Source organism: Melanostigma gelatinosum, assembly GCF_949748355.1.
Source record: "Melanostigma gelatinosum genome assembly, chromosome: 11".
NCBI classification, from domain to species: Eukaryota; Metazoa; Chordata; class Actinopteri; order Perciformes; family Zoarcidae; genus Melanostigma; species Melanostigma gelatinosum.
Genome location: NC_136644.1, coordinates 2,905,053 through 2,928,701, shown reverse-complemented (window position 1 = coordinate 2,928,701; position 23,649 = coordinate 2,905,053). Strand labels below are relative to the sequence as shown.

General features: G+C 44.3%; 4 protein-coding genes across 8 annotated transcripts; 1 reads left to right on the top strand and 3 right to left on the bottom strand.

The window, feature by feature from the left end:
* Positions 1-490: 490 nt before the first annotated feature.
* Positions 491-5,341, bottom strand: r3hcc1l (R3H domain and coiled-coil containing 1-like). 2 transcript variants are annotated; one of them, XM_079277959.1, is made up of 7 exons: positions 5,198-5,341; positions 4,298-4,782; positions 3,942-4,129; positions 3,313-3,383; positions 2,923-3,018; positions 2,681-2,821; positions 491-1,905 (listed from the first exon to the last, which is right to left on the bottom strand). In XM_079277959.1, the coding sequence occupies exons 2-7, from the start codon at positions 4,751-4,753 to the stop codon at positions 1,853-1,855; spliced, it is 1,005 nt and encodes a 334-aa protein (XP_079134085.1). In that variant the 5' UTR covers positions 4,754-4,782; positions 5,198-5,341; the 3' UTR covers positions 491-1,852. The 2 variants fall into 2 exon arrangements, with proteins under 2 accessions (XP_079134085.1, XP_079134086.1); XM_079277960.1 differs by having other exon boundaries at positions 5,171-5,242.
* A 213-nt stretch (positions 5,342-5,554) lies between these two features.
* Positions 5,555-10,288, top strand: crtac1a (cartilage acidic protein 1a). The gene is made up of 14 exons (XM_079277772.1): positions 5,555-5,655; positions 6,131-6,336; positions 6,516-6,712; positions 6,831-6,967; positions 7,083-7,239; positions 7,332-7,466; positions 7,872-8,008; positions 8,081-8,217; positions 8,320-8,402; positions 8,560-8,660; positions 8,737-8,905; positions 9,402-9,547; positions 9,862-9,901; positions 10,021-10,288. The coding sequence occupies exons 2-14, from the start codon at positions 6,140-6,142 to the stop codon at positions 10,026-10,028; spliced, it is 1,644 nt and encodes a 547-aa protein (XP_079133898.1). The 5' UTR covers positions 5,555-5,655; positions 6,131-6,139; the 3' UTR covers positions 10,029-10,288.
* Positions 10,289-10,998: 710 nt separating this feature from the next.
* golga7ba (golgin A7 family, member Ba) lies at positions 10,999-13,490 on the bottom strand (the record flags this gene model as incomplete). Its single annotated transcript, XM_079279246.1, has 5 exons — positions 10,999-11,646; positions 11,759-11,860; positions 11,960-12,112; positions 12,305-12,430; positions 13,443-13,490. 5 exons carry the CDS (start codon positions 13,488-13,490, stop codon positions 11,563-11,565), a joined length of 513 nt encoding a protein of 170 aa, XP_079135372.1. The 3' UTR covers positions 10,999-11,562.
* Positions 13,491-14,289: 799 nt separating this feature from the next.
* zfyve27 (zinc finger, FYVE domain containing 27) lies at positions 14,290-21,975 on the bottom strand. Of its 4 annotated transcripts, XM_079278222.1 has the most exons (14): positions 21,696-21,975; positions 20,773-21,004; positions 20,616-20,686; positions 20,332-20,518; positions 19,914-20,009; positions 19,205-19,317; positions 19,004-19,116; positions 18,689-18,760; positions 18,088-18,108; positions 17,835-17,855; positions 16,007-16,148; positions 15,817-15,863; positions 15,623-15,704; positions 14,290-15,516 (listed from the first exon to the last, which is right to left on the bottom strand). In XM_079278222.1, exons 2-14 carry the CDS (start codon positions 21,000-21,002, stop codon positions 15,449-15,451), a joined length of 1,263 nt encoding a protein of 420 aa, XP_079134348.1. In that variant the 5' UTR covers positions 21,003-21,004; positions 21,696-21,975; the 3' UTR covers positions 14,290-15,448. The 4 variants fall into 4 exon arrangements, with proteins under 4 accessions (XP_079134348.1, XP_079134350.1, XP_079134349.1 ...); XM_079278224.1 differs by lacking the exon at positions 17,835-17,855; XM_079278223.1 differs by lacking the exon at positions 18,088-18,108.
* Positions 21,976-23,649: the final 1,674 nt, after the last annotated feature.

The window sequence follows — 23,649 nt, the reverse complement described above, 5'->3', positions numbered from 1 at the left end:
TGAGGCTGCAGCACTTTAATGAGCCACGTGGCTCCGTGGTTCAGTCAGCTGATGATCTCAACTGTTACACAAACTGGGTTCCTTACAGCAGTGGTGTGTAAATGTATCGTACTGGTTGAGTTTCACACTAATATTCTAATCAAATAATCTGCAAAGACACCTTTTCAAACGTGTATTAACGCAGCACTCTCTTGTATAACTATGTTAGAACATCCACTAACATCTAGTCGGGCTAAACGTTAACAGCAAATGCTATTTTGAAGAGGATGTAGAAGTTGAACTTAGTTGCAGTAAAACAAATGAGCAGCTTTCTCCAAGCAGGAGGATGAGACTTGATTGTTGGCTGAGGAGGTGACGGAGACTCAGTGTCACGTGGTCTGGCGCCTGTGTGTGTTTCAGAAGGCTGAATTATGAAAACGCTGTCTCTCTCGAGTTAAAGTGCAACATTTCAACTTTCAAGGAACAAAGAAAAACAGCATGTTGAGGGTGACAACAAATCCTTTAATCTAAAGCAGATTGAAAAAATTGTGATAAACCCCATTTTTGCGGAATTTTCTCAAGTACTAGATCACGGAATACTTCAACTGGAGTGGAAACATTTCACCAAAACTGGAGTTGAACATCCCTTACTCAGCAACTTATTTCATGGATATACTTCAGCTTAAAATAAAATGAATGCAGCTAAAATACAATGTCTGCTCAATAGTTTCATTCAAGTTCACGGACTCTGGATCTGTCACTGTGCACTTTAAGACACCGTACTACAAACTGTTCAGGATGTAGTTCTCAAAGATACTAGCACCAAATAAAATGTTATTCACAATGTCTTGAAACTTTCTGGTAAATGTGTTTACTTGTTCATTTCTTTACCGTGGTTACTGGACGGACACGTGCTGCTCCTCAGTGTTTAGGATGTCATGTATGTACCTGTCTGTATATAATGACAGTGATAATAACGTTTTCATTTTCTCACTTTTTTTTCCTCCCAAAAAGGCTTTTTTATTTTTAACCGGCTAGCAACATGAAGACAAAATGCATCTGTTAACATCTGTTCTTCATAATGAATGACGAGCGAAATATCATCATCATCAGTTCTGCTTGGACGAGACTCCTCCCATTGAAAATGTGTACCAATGAGCACACAATACACAATATGTACGTCTTCGGGAAACTGGAAAAGACCAATAGCAGTAGCTTTTATACTTCTCAGAAAATGTTTAATAATACGAGCTAACATGTCCTCAAACAATCTCAGTAATGTCTTCATATAGAGTATAGGGATGTACTGTATGGTCAGGAATATCGACATGAAACTTTGCTTCCCTCACGTTTACAAGATTTACTTGGGTCATCTTTAAAAACAGTTAAAAAAAATTGATATAAAGACAAAAATGATTTCTAAGATATATTCAATAAGAGTAGACAAATGGTTAACTGCGTGTTTCACTACAGACTGTGGTTACAATGTCAAGAAATATGAAAGAAAACCCAGGCGAGGCGGTTGTTTTAGCCTCGGCCATGGCACAGATGCAACGGCCCCTGCGTGGACAAAGCATGAACAATACAAGAACAATAGCTGGACCCTTTCATCCGATGTAACACTGCAGGCAAACGGACAGTGAATGATGAGACCTTCAGTAACAGTTGGGGAAGGACTGTGGCCAAAAGAAGGAACAAAAATGGTGGGAATCCATTTCTGGGAAATGTGGTGGTAAGAAGAAGAAGAAGAAGAAGAAGGAGTGGCCAGTTGACCAAAACGGAGCAAGAGAAGAAACAGAGAAGACTTAAGCCTCTGCTGAATCAAGAAATCTAAAAAAAAAGAAAGAAAAATAAAACGGTAGTTTCTGTCCAATCACTTGCCCTCCCAGGCATCTTCCTTTTGTTTGGCTGCCAGGCGCTTTTGTTCTGAAAGATAAATCACAGAGTTCAACACATCAATCAGAAAAAGCTGTTAACTACACACAACTTAAGGTACTTGTTGCTCTAAAGTTGCGTCGCCATCTTCTCCGCATGCAGGGTGGTGAAGAGCCGGCTGTAACGGGATCTCTGAATACGACCGTGTGGCTTCCAGTCCAAGGACACGATGTTCAGCACAAGACGTGCCTCTGACTGACATTCCCTGTGTGTGCTGTGATCTTACAGAGAGAGCGCAGCAGTGTGCCCACGCTTAGGACAAAAGGAGCTTTTTTTAGTGTTCTATACTCAAGGCCCCGACTTCCTGACTGGCTCTTCAGAGGACGGCCATTTGTGGTCTTCTGTGCCTATATACTTATGTTCCATCTGTGAAGGGAAACGGCTGCTTTACTGATTATAGACCTGTTGAGATTCGCACAGAGAGCAACTTCTCTTGGCATCAATTTCCATTTTTCTTTTTCAGTAAAGTATAAAAACAGCTCCCACTTGTGGTGGAAACCGTGTGATGCAAAGATTAGGACAGACTGCGGCGTGTTTTTAATATTTATTTGTTCAGGAACCGATGTTCTTTCTTACAGACAACCTGCACCATTTGTCACATTAGCGACATCCCGCTCGAGGTGAGGATCTGCAGTAGTTCAGTCAACGGTCTAACAGCTATGCTACTAGTAGAGAGAGAACAGGCCTTCCAAAGAAGATGTGTTGCTGACCACAGACCATCAACCTCAGTCATAAGCTGAACATAGCATCTCTGGTATTAACGCACCCTTCGCCTCCTGGAGCTTCTTCCTCTCTGCCTCGCCCTGCTCCTTCGTCTGGTTGCTCTTTACACCGAGGGCACCCATCACAAGCTTGCGAGCCAGCATTGCGCTGGTCTGAGGTCTCTCTTTAGCAGGCAGGAGGTCGTCTGAGGATCGGAAGAAAGAACAATTACATAAACATAGTGTTAGTCTCTGGATATGCGACATACAGAGGACAGACCTGTCGGAGAGGCCGAGGTGTTAGTACCTGAGCAGCTACGAGCTTTGTCCTTCGTGTCGGAGGAGGATTTGGAGAGAGGTCGCAGCTTCATGAGAGGATGCTTGGATCTTAAAGCTTCACGAGCTGAAAATGGAAAACAGAGAAATTACACAGGTCTACTGAAAAAGCACATGTTTAAGATGTCAAAAAAATACTCCAACTTCTCAAATTCACAATATCAAAGAAAAGCTCAGCAGTTAGCAGCTAAGTAAAGTAATAATGTCGGGGTTTTCAGGATCTACTCGTCTCCACGGATCTTTTAATTGAACAAAAATGTCCTCCTGTTTTGGCAGTAAAAAATGACACAATAATGATATTCACATGCAGAGCATAATGTTTGGTATTTGATCTCTTTATGTGCCACAGGGCTTCACTAACCTGCGATGGGGCTTGAGAAGAGGCCCAGGGCGTGAGAGTCATCAAGCCACTTGATGTCAAATCCTCTCTGTCTGAAAAACACAGCGAGTAAACAGTCACACAACAGCAGCGCAGAAACTATTACAAGAACCAAAGGAAGTTAAAACTGATACTAGGGGTTAAACTCAAGTTGTCAGTTGGACGATAGGATATTTACTGGCATCACAAAGTGGCCTAAAACATACGGAAATCATTTTACCTTACATTTTATCAAGAAACTAATCATTGTATTGCATTTCAAATAGAACACATATTTGTGTGTGTTTTAAGGACAAATAAAGGATGAATAAAACATCACAGCGTTGTACATTGTGTGAGCCTGTTTTCTCTGATCATTTCCGAAAGTCCAATTCTTTTAATCTCTGTTTTTCACTCCTCTACAGTGATAGCGAGCTCGACAGCTTTTTCTATTCACTCATGACTCAAATCATGCTTTGACAATTTAATTAGTGGGCTCTGTAGGAATTTTTAAATATACATAAACCAGGGATGCCACAGTCTCTGAGATTCGTTAAACTGCTTTTGGTCAGGATTCCCATGTTGATCTTAAAATGCAGCAAGAACTAGCCGGCTCTCTGTATTATACATACTGGTAGCACTGAAATAACTTGAGAAGGTCCTCAATCTTAAATTCAGCAGGGAAGTCGTAGATCTCTACAATGTGAGCAAGTTCATCCTCCATGAGGTCGACGTCGTCCTCTTCATCTCCTTCCACGTTGAAGTAATCAAACCTGGGCTGCTGGGCTGACTTCTTCTTTCTACCTTCCTTCAAAGTCAGCTGGACAGGGAACAAGTGAGAGCAGGTGGGAGAAGACGGATATGATAAGGAGACAAAATATTCTTTGAACACGTATTAGACTGCTTACGTTTTAACTCGGTGTACAAAAAAAAACAGACAAGTGATTGTGTGTGGTGTGTGAATTTCCATTCCAGACCACGCTCTCACCTTTTCAAGGTGCGGTTCAAGAGAATCTCCATCATCATTGAACAAGGTGTCCCAGCTCTCCTCCTCCCCTTCCTCAGAGGCCGGTGCTTCCAGCCATGAGGTGGCATCGGCCTCTTCATTGGTTGATTCAGGCTGCCCATTCTCCTGTACATCTGCATCCTGTAAACGCTCTTCCTTCACTTCAGGGTCACCATTCTGTAGCTCTCCTTCAACAGGCGCTCCCATATCCGCTGCTCCAGCCTTGTCCTTCTTGTTCTTGGCATTCTTCTTTGCCTTGTCTGTGTAGCGAGGCCTGGGTCTTGGTTTTACTTCTCCCTGAGCCGGAGCTTTTTCTTTGGAGCCCTGGAGTCGTTGCTTGGGGACGTACGGAGCCTGACTTGGCTTCTTTGCCTCAGAAGGAGGAGTGGGTTCTGGCTGGTTTGGAGCACAGTCTTCTTTTGCCTGTTCTGACTCCATTATTGAATTACGCTTGACAAAAAAATCACCTGGTTCATAGAAGAAAGGAGACATGAGATGAGGCGATGCAATGCAATGCAATACGTAATATAATCTTTATTAACCGTTAACCGCCTTCCAAACGAGTCTTGAATACATTGAAGAACAATGCGAATCAACTTTTGTTCTTACGAGCTACATTAACCGGATCATTCCTCCGGGAGAAAAGTCTACAATGAGACTAAACGCATTCAAACGGAGACGTTGATGTTAGCTAACGTCGGTTAGCTGACCAATGTAGCTAGCTACACCTCCGCTCGCTGAGGTTGGAATCGTTGTTTATTGAGGACACAAACATACGAGCTGATATAAAAAATGCACCAATCTTTAACTGTGTTCATATATTTTCATTGTAAACATTCCTAAACAGAATTATACCTAATAAATGTTCCTCTTACGGCTTACCCGTGTTTCGGCTTGTTTTGTTACAGATTTCTGTCGCACTTCTGACGCACGCGTAGAACACAAAGGATTCTGGGAAATAGTGTTGTCTTTGGGCGCTACAGCTGAAGTCCTCCGGACGATGAGCACATTTGTTCACCCTAAAATTAGTTTTTTTAACAGCACAGTCATTGTCTTCATAGGTCAGGATTCAGAGCATTTTAATGTGTTGTTGCTCGAATGTATTATTTCTGTGCCGTCGCAGTAATTGCAGAGACTTCCGCATCTCAGTTACACGCGCAGAGAAGTACAGCTCAGCCATTGGTTAACATTCTCACAGGCACCCTGATTGGTCAATCTTATATCACACCGTTACACAAGCTGGTTCGTAAACTCAAAGATAATTTGTCTAAGGTTGACGAATCTTATAGAAAGATGGAGCGAAGTCAGATCATTTCGATATCTATACACTGAAGGAGCAGGTAAGCCATATTTAAACCAAATGCATTCAATCCACTGTCTTCAGAAACGAGCACGGATCATGAATAATTACCTCTGCAGGGTTATATCGTGCATGATGATTTAGTTTTAACAGTTAACCAAGATCATCAGTGATACAGACATGTCACTAATAACAGTAACTAACATCTAATAGCGTTGATATTATATATGTGTGCAGATACTCTGCTACAGATCCAAAATGTCGATTTTATGGATGCAAGCATCGAGAAATGAATCATTTTCAAATAATAATTGTGGCTTTTTTTTACACTTTGCTGGTTTGTGTAAAACTGGTGCATAACATTGGTGGAGTTCATGTGACTCATGCATAGTATCTCTATACATTATATGTGCTCAATCATCATTATGTATGTCCTGCTTTATTACAAATGGCTTGTGCATAATCTGCACCATTCATTTAAATGCATTACCCGGCTGTGCTCTGTGTTCCACCAGGTTGCAGCGATGTGGGTTTCAGGTCTGTTGCTCTTCCTGGTCGGACTCTGGCATACGTCCCACGCCCAGGGCTCTGAGCCCATGTTTCAGGTTGTAACGCAGACGATGCTTCCTCCCGACAGTCTGCACAATCCCACACAACTGAACTATGGAATGGCTGTAACAGATGTGGATGGTGACGGCGACCTGGAAGTGGTTGTGGCAGGGTGAGTGGGAAATTGGTTTGCTGTTTCACATGTGCATTACTCACAGCAGTGGCAGACTCAGGCTGTGTTAGGTGCAGCGGCGGAAAATATAAAAAGGGCATCAGCTGCACACGGTGGGGCACCGGCACGCAGAAAGGGAACCAATATGCGCAAAACAAATGTGTGATGTTCTCCCTCAGGTACAATGGGCCCAACCTGGTGCTGAAGTACAATCACACTCAAAACAGGCTGGTGAACATTGCTGTTGATGACAGCAGCTCTCCATACTACGCCTTAAGGGATCAAGCAGGAAATGCCATTGGAGTTACTGCCTGTGATGTGGATGGAGATGGACGTGAGGAGATCTACTTCCTCAACACAAACAATGCCTACTCTGGTAAAAAAAAGAAAGAAAAGGGCATTCTTATGATGTGTCCATAACATTTATTAATGCATTCATTCCAGGTTGCTGAATGATTTTTCCTCATGATAACTGACTTCTTCTTTTAATACAGGAAAGGCAACCTATTCAGACAAGCTGCTCAAGTTTCGGAATGGCCGCTTTGAAGATCTTCTGGGGGACGAGCTCAATGTGCGTCGTGGTGTCGCCAATCGCATGGCAGGACGTTCGGTTGCATGTGTTGACAGAAAGGTCAGTGAACCCACTTTGTAAACCTATTTCCTCTTTTTTTTTCTGTCGTTTTCTCAATGATTCCCTCCAAGAAAAAACCTTCCTCTCGCTCTCTTGGCTGCTGTTGCTTTGGCAGGGAACAGGCCGTTACGCAATTTACGTGGCCAACTATGCCAGCGGCAGCGTCGGCCCCCACGCTCTCCTTGAGGTGGACGAGGCTGCCAGCGATCTCGCCAAGGGCATCGTCGCTTTGTCTGACGTGGCTGCCGAGGCCGGGGTCAACAAGTTCACAGGTCAGGAGTCGGGTTGGAGAGGTCAAAGTCTGTGATGTTTTAGAAGTGTGCAGAACCGGCTCAAGCATTCACGGTGTCGCTCTCCGTTGCAGGTGGGCGCGGCGTGATCGTCGGACCGATCCTGAGCGAGTCGAGGTCGGACGTGTTCTGTGACAACGAGAACGGACCCAACTTCCTGTTCAAGAACAATGGAGACGGGACGTTTGTTGACGTGGCCAGACAGTCGGGTGAGTGTGAAACAGGAAGGGAAGAAGCAGGTATAGTCGGGAGTAGATATACTTTTGATTAACTGTAGTCATTGAGTACAGTTTATGTTGTGGACTGTTTCATGGGAGTATCGGCTTCATAACAAGTTGATGGATTGCCTTGAAAATAGTTTTGTTTATCACTAAACCGATGTCATGGTGAGCATGTTAGCAAAGCACAGCTGTGCCTGTGTACAGCCTCACAGATCATGTAAGTCAGTAAGTACTTGAAAGGTATTGTTCTGAAGATGTACCAAAATGCATTGCTGGCTGCTGTCTGCCCCTACACATAGGGGCTTTAAAAATGATTCATATCCAACTGCAGTACAATGTTTTTTTCCAGCAGTAGCACAACTAAAGCTTGCAACGTTGTGTCAACTTCTAAAGGTGTGGAGGACCTGTACCAGCACGGCAGAGGAGTAGCACTAGCTGACTTCAATGGCGACGGAAAGACAGACATCGTCTATGGCAACTGGAACGGCCCCCACAGACTCCTCCTGCAGGGCAGCGGCGCTGAATTCAGGGTAAGAGAGAGTAGAGCAGGACGATGAAGTCAGTTTGCTAGAGCAGCACGTGACAGTGTTTCCTTTGTGCAGAACATAGCCACTGGAGGATTTGCAACCCCCTCACCTATTCGCACAGTCATCGCTGCTGACTTTGACAATGACAAGGAGCTGGAGGTGTTTTTCAACAATATTGCATATAGAGGCGACGCCCCCAACAGGCTGTTCAGGTAACATTTAAAGTATTATGTCAATACAAAATAACCATCAGCGATCCTGGATTACGTTTGACATTATTATCTATATTTAGATGCTTGTGTGTTTGTTGGCAGGGTGTCAAGAAGAGCAGACGCAGACCCTTTGATACAGGAGCTTCACGTGGGAGATGCTGCAGAGCCGCAGGGGCGAGGAACAGGTCAGCACAGAGGACACTGGACAACACCTTTTCCTCTGTTTTATTCTGAAAATGTTACAAACTTAAGTGAATACGTAACACCTCTGCTACCTCTCTGTTTGAGTGAGATTTACAGAGACACGGCTGTCAGATAAAACTGACAGTTTGTTTTGGACAGGTGGCACCGTGACAGATTTAGATGGGGACGGACAGCTGGACCTGTTGCTGGCACATGGAGAGAGTGCCCAGCAGCCAATCTCTATCTTCAAGGCTGCACAGGTGTGTGTGTGTGTGAAGTGTGTGTGTGTGTTTTTTGTTTGTAAGATCCACAAACTAAACTGTATCACCTCATCAGGGCTCGTCTAACAACTGGCTGCGGGTCATCCCTCGTACCCAGTTTGGATCCTTTGCCCGCGGAGCCAAGGTGACGGCCTTCACCAGTCAGAGCGGAGCTCACACTCGCATCATCGACGGAGGTTCGGGGTACCTGTGTGAGATGGAGCCTGTCGCCCACTTTGGTTTAGGTAACTTCCTTTTTCCTTTTATAATCCACACATACTGGAAGAAAACGTATGTATCAGTTGTTTTATCACATTAAACCCAGACCGGGGATACCGCAATCCTCCAGCAAGAAGTTGAACTTAACTTCGAAATTGTTTTCATTTCGACACATTGTTTTTAGAAGGACAGGGTGATTTAAAGGAATCGTTCAACATTTTGGGAAAAACACGCATTCACTTTTTTATTCGCTTTCTTGCTTACAACAGTCTTAGCTTTGTGAAAACTGGAAGCCGATAGAAACAGACTTTAGACTCTCCAAAGTTTAACAAATGTGCCGTACATCACCAGAGCACTTCTGTGATGGTTGCCCAGCAACCTCAAGATGATGAGAATCAGAGCACCTTTGAAACTGCGTGGTTACAGAGCATGCCACATAACAATGTCGTCCCAGATTTGATTCCAGCATTTAGACCTTTGTTGCATGTCATATCTCGCTCTCTCTCTTTTTTTGACTCCCAGGAACCGATCAGGTGACGGTACTGCACGTCTCCTGGCCAGACGGCAACTCCATCACTCGAACCCTCCAGCCTGGTGAAATGAACTCAGTGGTGGAAGTGGCCTATCCCAAAGAAGGGGAGTCGTCTCCGCTTGCTAATGACACGCAGGTACGCAGATCCACGGCATGAAATATGAACACTGGGTAATGTTCCGGGCAGTCTGTGATAGGGAGGGGCCTAAAAATGTTTTAAAGTCGACGCAGTCTTTTTCTCTCACTGTCAAGTTCAGTTTGGTTTGAAGCAGTTTTGCAACAAAGCAACAACAGAAGACGACATACGTCTCTCTCTTTCTTTTTATCGTGGTGTTACTGACTGCTGACACACTCATCATCCTTTTTAGTATTTTTCTCTGTCTGCAAATTCTAAATAAATCAACACATTTGTTTTGAATACCAATACATGTCTTTCATCTTTTTGTTTAGTGTGGTGAAGGGTTTACTGTCAAGAATGGCCGCTGTGCAGGTGACAAATAATAAACTATTGACTCAGTTCTTTAAATGACGTGCTTGAAAAAAAAAAGAACAAAACCATTTAAAATCAAATATTTGTTTTCTATTTCATTTCCTTTAATGTTTCTACAGGTCTGTGAGGGAAATCACTTGATATGCAATCAAAATGTTCCACGACTGGGAAATACAATGTTACAGAACACCTGGTTTTAAAATACTTTCCTTTTTGTCTGTACTTTAGGGGCCTTGTTGTTTTCTTTACTCTACGAGTAGTTTTAAGATATATTTTTTAATAATAGTTTTCTCCATTGTTCTCTTAACCTCTTACTGCTACTGCTAAATTATAGTTGTTTTTTATTTGTGACGGCAAACTCTTAATAAACGGCTGCAAATCCTTGTCTTTCCTTGTCTTCCTCCACCATTTGTTTCTTCTCCTTTTTTTGTTTGCCCATCCTCGTATCTGGACGTGCTGCAGAATGGACATGGGTTGTGGTCATTGCTTCCCGTCACACCTGAATGGAACACGGTCTTTATTGATGTTATCGTAAACCACCCGTGCTTTTCTGTCTGTCATGGTGAAAGTTCTGTTCTGTAGATTTACAGTTCAATAACGGAAATATGAGCTGTGCAGCTGTGATGAAACGCTATTTATTTGACGCCAGTCGTGTATACCTCATTGCCACGTGTATCAAACAACAAGCAGGACGAAAGTTTCGCTCTTGCACAAAATGTCACCAAAACAAAAGCCACATTCACAATTGAGAGCCAGTTTTTGGCAGTCGTCGTTCTTTGGAAGCTGACTCGGAAATCAAGGAAGGCTGGGTGTACTTTAAAACACGACAGGTAAGATTCAGGAAGACTTTTGGACCCATCGTTTGTCTACTCACTACTACATTCAATCCACAGTATGGCTTTGCATAATCAAAAATGTCGGGATAGTTGGTCTCATTGAAACCAAGAGGTTAGTACTGAGATATGTTTGTGTGTCTAACAAAGAAAAAGAGGCTTCATGTGAGAAATATGGAAGATCTGCGACATAAAATACAGTCGGGCTGAATGACATTCATCCGCTACCACACAGCACGACTTACATCAGAGGTGGAGGAGGTTCCTTCTACAGTTTGTATGGGTTTGTTGAAACGTTGCCTTCAAATGCTTCTACGTCGTCCTCACATTTGCTGAAGGTTGAGTCCAGTTTGGTCCGGTGTGGTGCGGCTGTGGTGGCTGAGGTATGAGGTTTGGTGAGGCCTGTGGTCTTCAACACTTCCTCCCTCCGTCCTTCTCTCACACCCTTGCATGCTTTTCTCACCCACCTGATGACACGTAGCTGCTGTGACTTCAACGAGGACAGGAAGGAAAGGTAACGGAATACCATCACACAAAGTATTACCGGCAACACTGAGACATTGCATCGTACAGTAACACGACTGTGCCGCCATGCACACGGCTGTGCAACAAACTACCAAGGCGCGCGTTTTAAAAGCTTGAACACCGTTAGCATGTGATGGCACGCCCGGCGCAACGTGCCTTTCTTTGTCAAGAACTAGTGAACCCTTTGTGTGAGCGTAGCTTTGGGATGCGTGGGCCAAGCGTTGGAAGAAGAGCAGCATTATTGTCCTGAGTTCTCCAGGGTTGCGAGTATTCAGGGGGACATGGTTGTTAGGAAGTGCCGAGTCATCGAGCGGTGCTGCCGGACACGGAGCTGCTCCCCGAGCTGGAGCCACTGGAGCCCCGGTCTTCATAGATTGATATCTCTATCTGGTGGGAGAGTTAAGGGACAAACATTTGCTGTGGAGTGTGGTTAATCAAACACAACATCAATTATAATGCTTTTGTCTACATGCACCCAAAAACGTGCGAGGAAGGATACGACACGCATTCCCCTTTCTATGGGATCCGTGACGAGCAGCCCTCTGGGAGCATAGAACTTCTCATTCTGCTCCTGAATGTACTTGGCAATCTTCTTCAACACCTTAACGCACAGACAGAAGTCAAATGAGGAATGTGGTGGAATCCCCCGACACGTTAGTCATCAACTATCAAGTGTCAAGTGTGAGATCGCCGGTCTGACCTTCTCATAGCGCGTCTCCATGCAGAGGAAGATGAGGTACGCTGTGGCGCAGGCCAGACACCCCTCCAGGTAGGACTGGCCTCCTATCTTCTCTGCCTCTGCGTAGTAGTTGTTCAGCGTCTTCACAGTGTCCTCAAACAGTTGCCGCTCAATCTGGAGACACAGCAAACATCTCAGTTCACACAACAGCACTGGTGGCATTAATACATAAATAAACATCATAGTAGTTTCAATCTAGTGCTATGATGGCTACAAATATACCTTCAAATGCATACAGTTAGATTAGCAGGCTAGGATCAAATGACATTGTTTTTAAGCCAAAGCCCCCGGCTGCTGTCTCCTCACCCTGCTCTCCAGCTCGGAGGGGAACTTGGTCTGAAACCTGCAGGTGGTTCCTTCGCTGTAGTCTCTCTGGATGAAGACTTTATTGGCCAGTGATGCACTGTGCCTCAACTCCTGCAGATTGTGGAACTGAGGAGGACCAAACACACACAGAGACAAAGACAGTGAGGTTTGATACAGTATGTCTCTCATGAGTCCCCAGAGAGAGCTCCATCTCTCGCCACACACCGGTTTCACTCGCAATGTGTACAAACAGTAGCCGGTTTGGGAATGTAGGATGATAGAGGAGAAGCAGACGAGATGTGATCAATCACTCCGTGGCTCAGTGTCTGCACTCATTTCTGCCTTGTTGTCTGTTGGAGCAGAGCCCAGCATTGGACATACTATCGTTCCACACACACACACACACACTTTCATCTCTTCCTCTCTGATCTGACAGGGGGCAAAGCTCGCAGAAGACGGTACAACATTTCATTACAGCTCACAACAGATCGATCAGCTGCAACACGATGAGGCAGACTGATAAAAAGGCCTCCTGTTAAATAAAGTGTTGATGCATGGGAATGTTGATTGCATCAAGGTGTGTATGTTTGATTGAAAAATAATGTTTAGCAACATTCTTTCTTTAAATGTTATTTCTGAAAGCACAGATATCTGCAGGCTGCAAAAGCAGTGAGGAAGGTCAGGGCGGCGTGGCTTCTGTCCATGGTGCTGAACGCTATGCTTCCGCGCGCGTGTGTGCGTGTGTGTGTGTGTGAGTGAAATCACCGGATTAATCGGGCGTCTCAACAGACAAAAACATCAAAACAGCTCAACATCGCGGAGAGATGATCCGTTGTTTCTGACTCGTCTCAGTTTCCATGAAGCAAAGCTGAATTCCTCTTTGTAATTTTCATTTTTTAAAACGCCAAAAACACGTTTTTACAGGAGAGAAGATTAACGGAACTGGCACGATAATGTAGGACACACGCAGCCGGCAGTGGTGGCTGAAGTGAGCCGCTCAGGGTGGCACAGTTGCAGCCGTGTGCAGCCTGCAATGCCCTCGTTCACCACGTTACAACTGCACCCGTTGGATTTAAATGCCAGTACAATTGTGAATGCTTGTACAGGAAAATAAACAGAGATAATATGCCAGTCTCACCTCTGTCGCCATGTTGCCATCCGCCGCCGTCGGGACTCGTCCCTGCATGCGCTGAAATCGCTTTAGTGGGAGAGATTGGAGGAGTGGATGGGGGGGGGGACGAGGGGCGGGGCTACACGAGCCCAGCGCTGAGGTCACGTTAACTCTCTTCTGGTGTTACTAATAACGTTAAAGAGGCGCTGTTCTATTCAAGCGTCCCTTTAAGCCGTGACCGCATGCACAACCCCCACCTGAAGCTAAGACATGGACTCAATTATACCCACTGTTGTATTTAATTATATTATTTACTGATGTGCTGTTTATTGTTATGCACCAATCACCCAGTCAAATTACTTGTCTTTGCAAACTTGGCTAATAAACCGTCTCCGATTCTGATTACACTGAAATAATCTGTTTGCAAACAGATGCAAGAAGATGTTTGCAGAGATTGTTTGGATAAAAGCAGCTGATGAGAGCAGAGAGAGAACCAAAACCAGCAGAAGTCCATAAAACCCAAACACTGAGCTGCAAGGTAAGTCAAGCCTGTAGATCTGAGGGGAACTGCAGATTTGTGTGATGGTTCTCTCCAGATTCTCAATTTGGATTTAAAAAAAAGAAACAATCACTTATCAGTTTATTTGAAAGTGCAAACCCTGAAACAAACTGGGCAATGAATTCAGAGGTATTTCTCTTTCAACATTACTCTTTAATAAGTACCGGTAGCAGTCAAGTCTTGGTATTCAGTTGCTTTTATGAAAGAGTTTTTAATGTGGCCTAACTTTGTTTCCATGCTTCTGAAGCAAAGGCAGCAGAACCGGACACCACAAAGATCACACGTACCACTTTTAATTTCATGAAATCAATCGAGCATGAGTTTATTTATGAGTTTAATCGTGGCATATTTCATTCATAAAATAAGGGCAATATGTACAGACTTGATCTTTAGGTAAAATAATAACTTCCACCGTTTTAAATTAAATATATTAGATATAGAAGAACAGTTCATAGTAACAGTTTATATGGGATTAGAATAAAAGCAAAGCAAACTATTACAATCATACGTGTCTGAACCACGTTTAAAACAACCACCGCGACCACGTTTTGGGAAGCGACGCCTCCACATCAATTCTTTTAAGTCCTGCTTGCAAGAGAGTGAGGCTCCGATGACGATTTCGGCCGGTTGTTCAGTGCATTTCATCAACTTTAATCCAGTTGGGTCGACTTTGATCCAGTTAGAGGAAACGCACAGGCTCCAGGGACCTCTGGCAGTTTCTTGACTTATAGGCTGCTGCTTTCCTCCAAAACTCTGACAACAGGGAAAGGACGACCACAATGACGCACCAATTTGATCATTAAAAAAAAAAAAACAACATCGTCCCCAATGACTTGGACAAACCCAGAACTTATCACATGACACTGTTGACCAGCTACAGGTTAAAGTGCATTGGTGGACAGTAAACAACCACAGCTGGCCACGGTGTCAATCAAAGCCAAATGTGGAGCTTCATGTGGTCGTACATCCGTTATTTTGTTCATCGGAACAAACCAAATTCAAACTACCAGCCTCTGCTCACACCATCGCATTCAAGATGCCGGTCTTAGTGCTCCTAGCGTTACAGTACAGTTAAACTGCTGCACAGGGCTGAAGAAATCAACATTCGACTATGCGGCGAGGCAAAAGCATGTAAAAGCAAAACCACCGGCAGCCTATAAACCCGACACCACCAGCCCGAACCTGGCCTCCACCCTGCACACTGTGCACCTCCCTCTGCTCAGCAAAGGGATCGGGTCCTTTGATTGTGGAGCTACTGTGCTTTGAAGGTCCAGTTCATCCTTGAGAGTTGAAACAGGAAATACTTAACAGATTACAGTCGAAGTCCCATATGCAACACGGGTAGTTTAGTGAGGAATGCCACCGCTAAAGGCAAGAGGGACAGATAAGAGCCTTTACTTGAAAACCAAGGCAGGTTTTAGAGTTTCAGCAACTTGGAGGGCTTGGGGGGGGGGGGCACTTGACCAACATCTCACTAGAACTTGTTGAGAGAGGAATTACAGGCAGCACAAACAAACACCGTCTCTCTCTGGGCCTCTGGAGCTGAAGAAGAGAGAACAACGAGAGAATAAGATCCAAGTCAGCAAACAGAGTAAGAGCAACTTCGTCGGTCCAAAGGCTGAATGTGAAACCGAGTCCGTTCTCTCACCGGTTGCTCCCATGCAAGATCTCAGCACCTTGAAGGAACAGCAACGGGAACAGAAGCTGTTGCCGCAGTTGCTGCAGCTCCTCTGTGATACAAAGAGACATCGCATTGAAGCTCGTGACAATAGAACAGGAAGACTAAATTAAATACGACGATGATGCGATGCCTAAATATATCCTAAAAGTTCTCGGTCTCACCCTTTTCTTCAGCACGGAGAAGACTGCGTTGCAGCTCGAACAGTTGCCTTTGGAGAGAAACACAACGAGATAAAGTGTTATCAAATATGAAATGCATCTTTTCAGAGCTGCGATTTGAGACGAGCCTCAGACCGTTTCTTCTTTTGTCACCGAGCTCCATGAACCAGTGGATGAGTCGGAGCAGACTGACCTGTGCTGGTGGTGGGGTAGCGTTTACGCAGCTTCTCCGTCAGTTTAGACACTTTGCTGCGTATCGGTTCGTTGCGACTCAAGAGGCCATTTTCAGAGATGGTGTCATACTCGGGAGCTCCAAGAGGCCCGTCATCATCCTCCTGAGGGAGGGGGGGGGGGGGGGGGGGGGGGGGGAGGAGGAACAAAGAAAAACGCAGTCACACACACTGTGCAATCTGGAGTTTGTCTTTTGGAGAATGAAAACCTGGCCAAGAAACCGAGCCAAACTCAGCGGTAGGCATAAAGTGGAGAAAATGAATTGTGATTCAGTGTGAATTTCAGCCAGTTTGACTGATAGATGTTTGGCAAATAAATCAAGCAGATGACAAGTACTAACTGGGGCCACTGGGGAGATGGACAAAGGCGGAACATACTTGTGTCTAAATGGATATATGCATGCATGCATGCATGCATGCTTATACGGCTGCACTTGAGCTATCTGCCAAACATGAAGACAACAAACCCCCAAAAGAGAGAAAAACAATTTGCATCATTATATCCTTGTAATACCGAAGAGCAAAACCTCCGATCTGAAAAATGCCTGGATCATTTTGCAGACAGGATCTTTGCAATCTTTCCATCATTTGGTGCAAGTTGGAAGAGGTTCTACAACATGATGCTCTAAATTAAGTTTCAATGAAGGGCGGGATTATTTTAAAACAGACTGGATATGAACAGCCTTCCTTGTTCTCATCATCCAAAATGAAATCCGGCAATCAGAAAATTCTGCAGATAGGAGGTTTTGTGCTTTGGCCCTCGATATGTATTTTATGGGGTATAAAAGATAAAACAAGCATTATTTATACCTCTATACTGGGTATAAATAGTGTTCACAAGTGAATCTGTTTTAGTTGACAGATGTTAGGCCTTGTGGATTTTCTGTTCATTGTTTTCATCATCCATTAGTGGGATTGTCCTTTTTGTAAACGTTTGTACAGTGACGGTGACGGACTCTCTCTCCACCTCTCAACACTCGGATTTTGAGTGTAATTAATTTTTTTTTAAAGAGAGACACACAACGCACAATAAAAACAAAGTTGAAGATCAATTTCACGGCTCTTTGTCTCCTGCTCATTTTCTATAGAATCGTGATAACTTCCTAATCATGAATTCTTTTGGACCATGATAGTCGTGTAGTGAGAATCTGATATGGGGACAGCCTTGCTCTATATACCAACCAACACGTATACCTCCATTTACCTACCGGTACATGCACGCGTTTCCAAAATAAGAGTGAACAAGGTCTCTTCCCCACTTTCTGGAAACAAATATCAGGTTTGTACACATCCTTCCTCCATTGAAAAGCTTTGACTTTATAAGCTGGAGGACCAGAGAGCAAGAGAAACAAAGCAGGAACAGGAAGACGTGTTTCTGCTTCCTGTGTGTTGAACAGCACAGCTGAAAAATCAAAATCTGCTAATCAGAAACGCTAAAATACATATGCTGTTCTGCAGAAACTGTAATGTATTACATGTTGTAATAAAATAAAGAATATACTACTATGCAAAACTCTTATACATAACATGCTATGAATCAAAACACACACATACACGTTAATGAGTCCCTCTTTCTGAAACGCACGAGGAGGGAAAATCTGATTTCACTCATGCAAAATGTCTCATGAAGTCATGCAGACTAGAAATAAATGAGCACTCTGTACAATGGGATTACTGGAGAGAACAATGGGCCTGTAATTCTGGAGTCACTATCACATAACTCAAGCTAAGGGAACAACACAGACAGATGGATGAATGCATGTATGGGAGGCATTATAAAAATCCACTTACCACTAAGACCAAAGGGGTTTCCTTATGAGGAAGCAGAACAACACACGAGACAAATGTTACCCACGAACCACTGATAATATTCAGTGTGATGACACAGGAGCAAACCCCACACCATGCTTCAAAGAGCAAAGAACTACACCACAAGGTTACTACACATGACGTCCTTGTGAGTGAGCGGAGTGCTTGAGAGTGAGTTCACTGGGTACCAGTGCAGGGGCCTCTTCTAAGCAGAGGGGGGGGGGGGGGCACTCACCTGCAGGGACACCAAATGTTCCTGAGTTCAGAGGACAGCAGAGAGAAACAAGACAAACATAATGACGGGAGGATTTTATCACACCATCATGGGAAGCTCCAACAACTGCGATTCAAATATGTTACGCAGAGTTTCTCCCCTTAAATTTACAGGACATATTCAACCCCGCTCGTTGCATACTTTATCCGTCATGAATTGAAATTGAATACACAGAAGAACCCACAATGACAAAGCAAAAAATATTAACTTCTGCAACAAAAATCTAAAACTGCAAACTCACCGTTACATTGGTATTTAAACTCTTTGCACTTCAAGTGCATCCTGTTTGCTTTAGTTATCCTGAAACAATGACTTTCTCCACACACACTCACACAAAGACAACCACTTTACATCTTGTGTTGACTGGACATGTGCTCATGAGTTTTTTGGAAATAAGTCATTCGGCATAACAAACCAATGACTGATTGACTAAAGAGATCTTAGTAGACTGAGACCAAAACCCCTAAACCTCCCCATCAGAGCTGATACGACAAAGCAGCGGTTTACAGATTTAGGGAACATGTGGTGGAAAAGTGTACAATTAAGTTAGAGCAGGATTTACCTCAATGGCATCCTTAAATTCATCATCAGGCTCTGCCTCCTCAGCTTCCTCCACGCTGCCAGGAGACAGGTCCTGTTATTGAACACAGATGCATGAATGAATATGTAAATTCTGGGCTGATGGTCCCAGGATCAGCCTCTCGTGGTTCCAGTGCTCGTGCTGTGACTGATGGATTTGCATTACTCTTACAGGAGAAACACAGTGAGAGCATGGGATGAAGCGGATAAGCGGCTTACAGCCACGGTGGGTTTTAATGTAAATCACAACCTCTAAATCCTTCAGCATTCAAACCCTCCATCCACGATCTCCTCTCACCTCTAGACTAGTGGGTGTGGGGGTCCTGTCCAACGTGTGGCCGTGTTCCTGTTTGTCACACTTTCCTCCTGAGGCCTGGCTCATGTGGAGCAGATTCCTAAGGTCCAGCAAAACTGGAACCACAAGAGAAACTTTAGCTTCACTCTCTTATATGAGAGTTGGTGTTTAGCGCCTCGCTCCCTCCAGACGGGCTGAACTAACCTCTGCAGAAGTCTCTGTTCCACAGGAAGATGGCGCTGTTGAGCCCAGCCAGCACCCAGCCCAGAGGAGCGGTGTAGAGCACCCACGCCAATATTAGCATCCCTCCATAGAACCTAGGAGGAGATCTCACAAACATCAGGTCACACACATCACACCATAGAAGTGACTGATCCCCAGCACATTCTGATAACTAACAGTGACAGTAACACTGAACTAGGCTTGCATAAGACGGGATTTAAATGAAGGTGTATACATGAACAGATACATCACACCGCGATTCCAAATCACATCCTACAGAGCAATGAAGTAACATTGAGTTACTGTGTGAAATGTACTCGCTCTTAAAGGGATACTTTGGGTGTTGTGAAATATTTAGAATATTTTCCCCGCGTTATCGTGACGTGAGACAGGAAAGTGCACTGAAAGTGAAACGTAGCCACAGAGCCCCATTGACAAAAACAGTATAGATAAACTTCACTCTCAGTTCACTTCCATGTCAGAAGATATTCTAAATATAGCGTGCACTTAAACTACTTGCTGGTACTACTGTCTGTCTCACTAAACTGGAGGCGTACGGACCGCCATCTACCGTTGGTAATACACCGACTATAGATCCGTACCTCACACAAACCCACTCTAAAAGCCAAACTATCTTTTTAACTAAAACTACAATAACTAAATGTGTGTGCGTGTCTGTGTCGATGCAGACCTTGATGACTCGGCGTGATTGTCCCAGTACAGGACCTTGTAAAAGGTTTCTGCTGACAGGCAGGCAGAGGACAGCATGTCATCCAGGTGCTTCAACCTGGTGAAGACAACAACCAGTGTGAGCAGAACGATACCCATCAACCCGTACATGAACAAACACCGCTTACAAATGTCATGTAGACTTATGTCACCAGGGTACAAGCCACAGTCTATAAACCTGTTCCAAAAAGAGAAACTTACTGAGCTTGACATTATCAGCGAATCTATATACTTTAAAATAAAACGAAAACATCAAGTTTCATGGTTTCAAATATTATGATTTGATATACCAACTAGATCGTCTTTTTTTCTGACATTTGAAAGTAATCATGAGTTGGCCTTGCAGCACATAACCCCGTCCCCTGCAGTATCCGTCTTACAGGTCTTTGACTTCCAGCATGGCTTCCTGTTTGGTGAGATGCACCGTCTGCAGGTCCCTGCGGTGCACGGCGCAAAAGCCCCTCCTGTGGAGCTCAGAATCCGAGGATCGTCCTCCACACCTGTCCTGCAGGTAACCCAGGGCAGCAGGTGCCGCCACCGCCGCCACGCCCACTGTGATCCAACCCACTGATACCAGAGAGGCAGACACAACAGTAAGTTAATAAATGATGCACGAGTCCAATAAAACATCAAACAAAAGATCAATACCAATGCCTCATCTTACCTTCATTAACAGTGCAGAGGAAGACGTTGAGGAACATACAGACGAGCAGAGAGCACAGCGGCATCTTCCATCTGAGGGATAAAAAAAAGATGCCATTAAATACTACAATATACACATCATACAATGCTCAGACCATAAGACAAACACGCATACACACCCAAGCAGGAAGCGGGTCAGCTCCACTGCATCAGCAGCTGGTTCTAGAAACAGAGCCATTCTCTTATAGGACACAACCATGTTGAAGAGGTCAAAGTTCGGCGTACACCGCGGGCTCCCCAACTCAGAGGCATCTGGAGACCCGAGGGTCTCTTTAGATAATGTGTGCGCCAGCTCCCCCACTTCCCCCGTAGCATTTGAGGGGTCCTGGGACACGCCGTGCATCGCCATCCCTGTACAGAGCGAGGAACAGAAAGCAGGCGGGAGTCAGAGGGTGAACGGACAGAGAAACGACAAAAAGATTCCCGACTTGCTGATGTCACAGGCCCCCTTAAGAGATATACTCTGGATCCTGTCAAAGCTATTGCAACAATCTCTCCACGGCTTTCATGTGTCAGCGGAGAGACAAAGAGCTGACAGCTCACGTAAGCCAAAGCAGCACGTGCCTCTATGTGCACAACACTTTAAATGAAGTGGAAATGTCTGCTGAGGGTGTGCTTTGGTGCGTTGTCGTGCATTTTTTTTTTGTAAATTCATTACAATTGTGCTTATGGCCAAACACATATTTAATGAAGAATTAAACAATAGTAAACTATTTTTTACAAAAGCAATGTTTATAGGAAAGCTCACAGTACTGTGTCAATCAGGAGAGTACATGAAGAGTGCATGTAATGTTGAATGGAATGGTGACGATGATCTCTACAGACTAACATACCTTAGGTATGCACATGCACTCTTGCTTTGCTGTCAACACAGCTGATGGTGAGGAGCACCTTAAATCAGCGCTCAGTGCTGTGGCCTGTGAGACGCTGTCAAACAGGAAGGTTCGCTCGGCTCGCAGACAGAAGGACACTGTTAGAGATCATGTTGTTACTTCAGCACAGCCAATATTACCAGCCAGGTAAGAGAAACAAGACACCATACCCCGAGCAGAGCGTCCAACAGCAGCCAATTTGAGCGGCGGCAGCAGCCGAGGAGTGCTCAGGCGCAACTAGCGCGTCCCACCGACATCGTCAGCCTGGAGGAAGGAAGCGCCTCCAAATTCAACCAGCCCGGTCAACATGACAGCACCCTGCCCTCCTGCTTGAACGTTAACCTGTAGTTTATATAACGGTGTGGCTTTCTGCAGAGAAAACCCGACGGGGTAAAGCAGACACTGAGCTTGGCTGCTTGTCCTAGCGGGCTTTGTTAGCTCCGTCCTGTTCTCAGAACGTCCGCTTCCTCGTTTAATCCAGGCCGAGCAATCGATGGCAGAAAAGAGACAAATGTCCGAAACAGTCGATCACAGAGTAGAGTGATCTATCTGATGTAGGTTCATAAAATGATTGTTAACTACTTTAAGTGTGGAGGACGTAAGTATAGATTATGATGAACAATAAATCAAGTATCTATCCAAAGGTTTTATGTAAATCTACTGAGAAAATATTCTCTTTAGAAGTCTGATGTGTTTGTTTTTTTAAATTAAATTTACCTTATTTTTTATTTTCTTGTAATACTTTCTTTACATTCAGTCCATTCCTTCTCTCTCCCTGAAGTATCCTGACTCTATAAATATTCTACATTTCAAAAGTTTAACGAAGAGACATAAAATGTCTCCTACTTAGCTAAAAAGTATCATTTTCACAATATGTGCGCTGGAGAAGTTTGATAGCCCCTGAAAGGAAAGTGAATGTACATTGTGTGTGCATTACCCATTTTCCTGCTCTTTTCCTTTTGGACTGCCCTCAGACGCCTGAACCTGTCGGCTCTGACTGTGTTTCCTCAGTCTGTGGGGAGTACTTCCTCGCCCTCTTGTTCTTCTTTTGCTTCCTTGTCTTTCCCTTGGTGAGACTTCCGCTGTCATTCTTACTTTTCTCTTCCTCCTTTCCAGCCGGTTCAGAACCTGATTCAAACCCTCAAACCCTGTGTTTCTCTTTGGTTCTTGAGGGTCCACATTTGCTTCAGGTCTTTTCTCGTCAACATCTTTGGGTTTGACCTGAGAACCTTTGTCCTTGTCCTGATCAGACACTTCCTCACTGTCCACTGCCTCAGTGTTTTGTGTGTCTTGTTCATAGTCATCTGCAATGGTGGGCAGTCCTTTCTGAAAGGGTTCCCTCTCTTTAACATCTGTTTGCGGTTTTATTTTAGCAGATACAATCTGTAGAGGTTGTGAGATGCCACCATCAGCAGCATGGTCAAGATCAACGGGGATCTCCGACTCTGTGCTTCCATCTGTTTCCTCCAGCAATGAACCTTTCTCCTCTCTGTCTGCTACTTTTATAACATACTTTTCCTCATTTTCCTTGACTGACATATTTTCCACCTCATCTTCGCCTTTCTGCAGCATTTCAGGAGATCAAGCGTCATGTGATCAGGTTATTCTTACTGCCTCCCCCAAACTACTGTCCTGTTGAGACAGACAGGACAAACAGAGTCAAAAAGTTGTATAACAATTGTATAAATACATACATATATATATATATATATATATATATATACATACTGTATATCCAAGTCAATACGTGATATGGGTTGTCATCATTCTAAACAGTACAATGCATCTTATCCATATTTACAATTTTCTTATGTACAGTCTATGCGTTCCCGATGAAAATGTCTGAGCCAATAAGATTTCAACAAAAATGTGGATCAGTCCAAATTGGGAGGGGCTAACCGACCCCTCCCCCCTCCATATTGAAAGTATTAGATTGTCCCAGTCTGACAGTTCCGCTCCATGCTGTGTGCCTGCGACTGCAAAGGAAATACAAGTGCCTCAAAATGTGTCCATAAGTACAGTGTCTGGGTAAAATACATGGCCTTAGTTGCAATTCACAGAATGAATTCCGCTCATTGGGTTGTTGTATCTGATCACGTGACAGGAGTGATTGCGCGATCTGAA

Excerpts from the sequence above, each read along its gene's own strand:
- r3hcc1l (XM_079277959.1), bottom strand. The coding sequence starts at position 4,753 with ATGGAGTCAGAACAGGCAAAAGAAGACTGTGCTCCAAACCAGCCAGAA. Across the intron at positions 3,019-3,312 it reads CTTCTCAAGCCCCATCGCAG|CTCGTGAAGCTTTAAGATCC; the intron begins GTTAGTGAAGCC and ends TTCCATTTTCAG. Across the intron at positions 1,906-2,680 it reads GAAGCTCCAGGAGGCGAAGG|AACAAAAGCGCCTGGCAGCC; the intron begins GTGCGTTAATAC and ends TTTATCTTTCAG.
- crtac1a (XM_079277772.1), top strand. The coding sequence starts at position 6,140 with ATGTGGGTTTCAGGTCTGTTGCTCTTCCTGGTCGGACTCTGGCATACG. Across the intron at positions 7,240-7,331 it reads CGGGGTCAACAAGTTCACAG|GTGGGCGCGGCGTGATCGTC; the intron begins GTCAGGAGTCGG and ends TCTCCGTTGCAG. Across the intron at positions 8,218-8,319 it reads GCCCCCAACAGGCTGTTCAG|GGTGTCAAGAAGAGCAGACG; the intron begins GTAACATTTAAA and ends GTTTGTTGGCAG.
- zfyve27 (XM_079278222.1), bottom strand. The coding sequence starts at position 21,002 with ATGGCGATGCACGGCGTGTCCCAGGACCCCTCAAATGCTACGGGGGAA. Across the intron at positions 20,010-20,331 it reads ATGCTGGAAGTCAAAGACCT|GTTGAAGCACCTGGATGACA; the intron begins GTAAGACGGATA and ends TGTCTTCACCAG. Across the intron at positions 16,149-17,834 it reads AAACCCCTTTGGTCTTAGTG|GAGGATGATGACGGGCCTCT; the intron begins GTAAGTGGATTT and ends CCCCTCCCTCAG.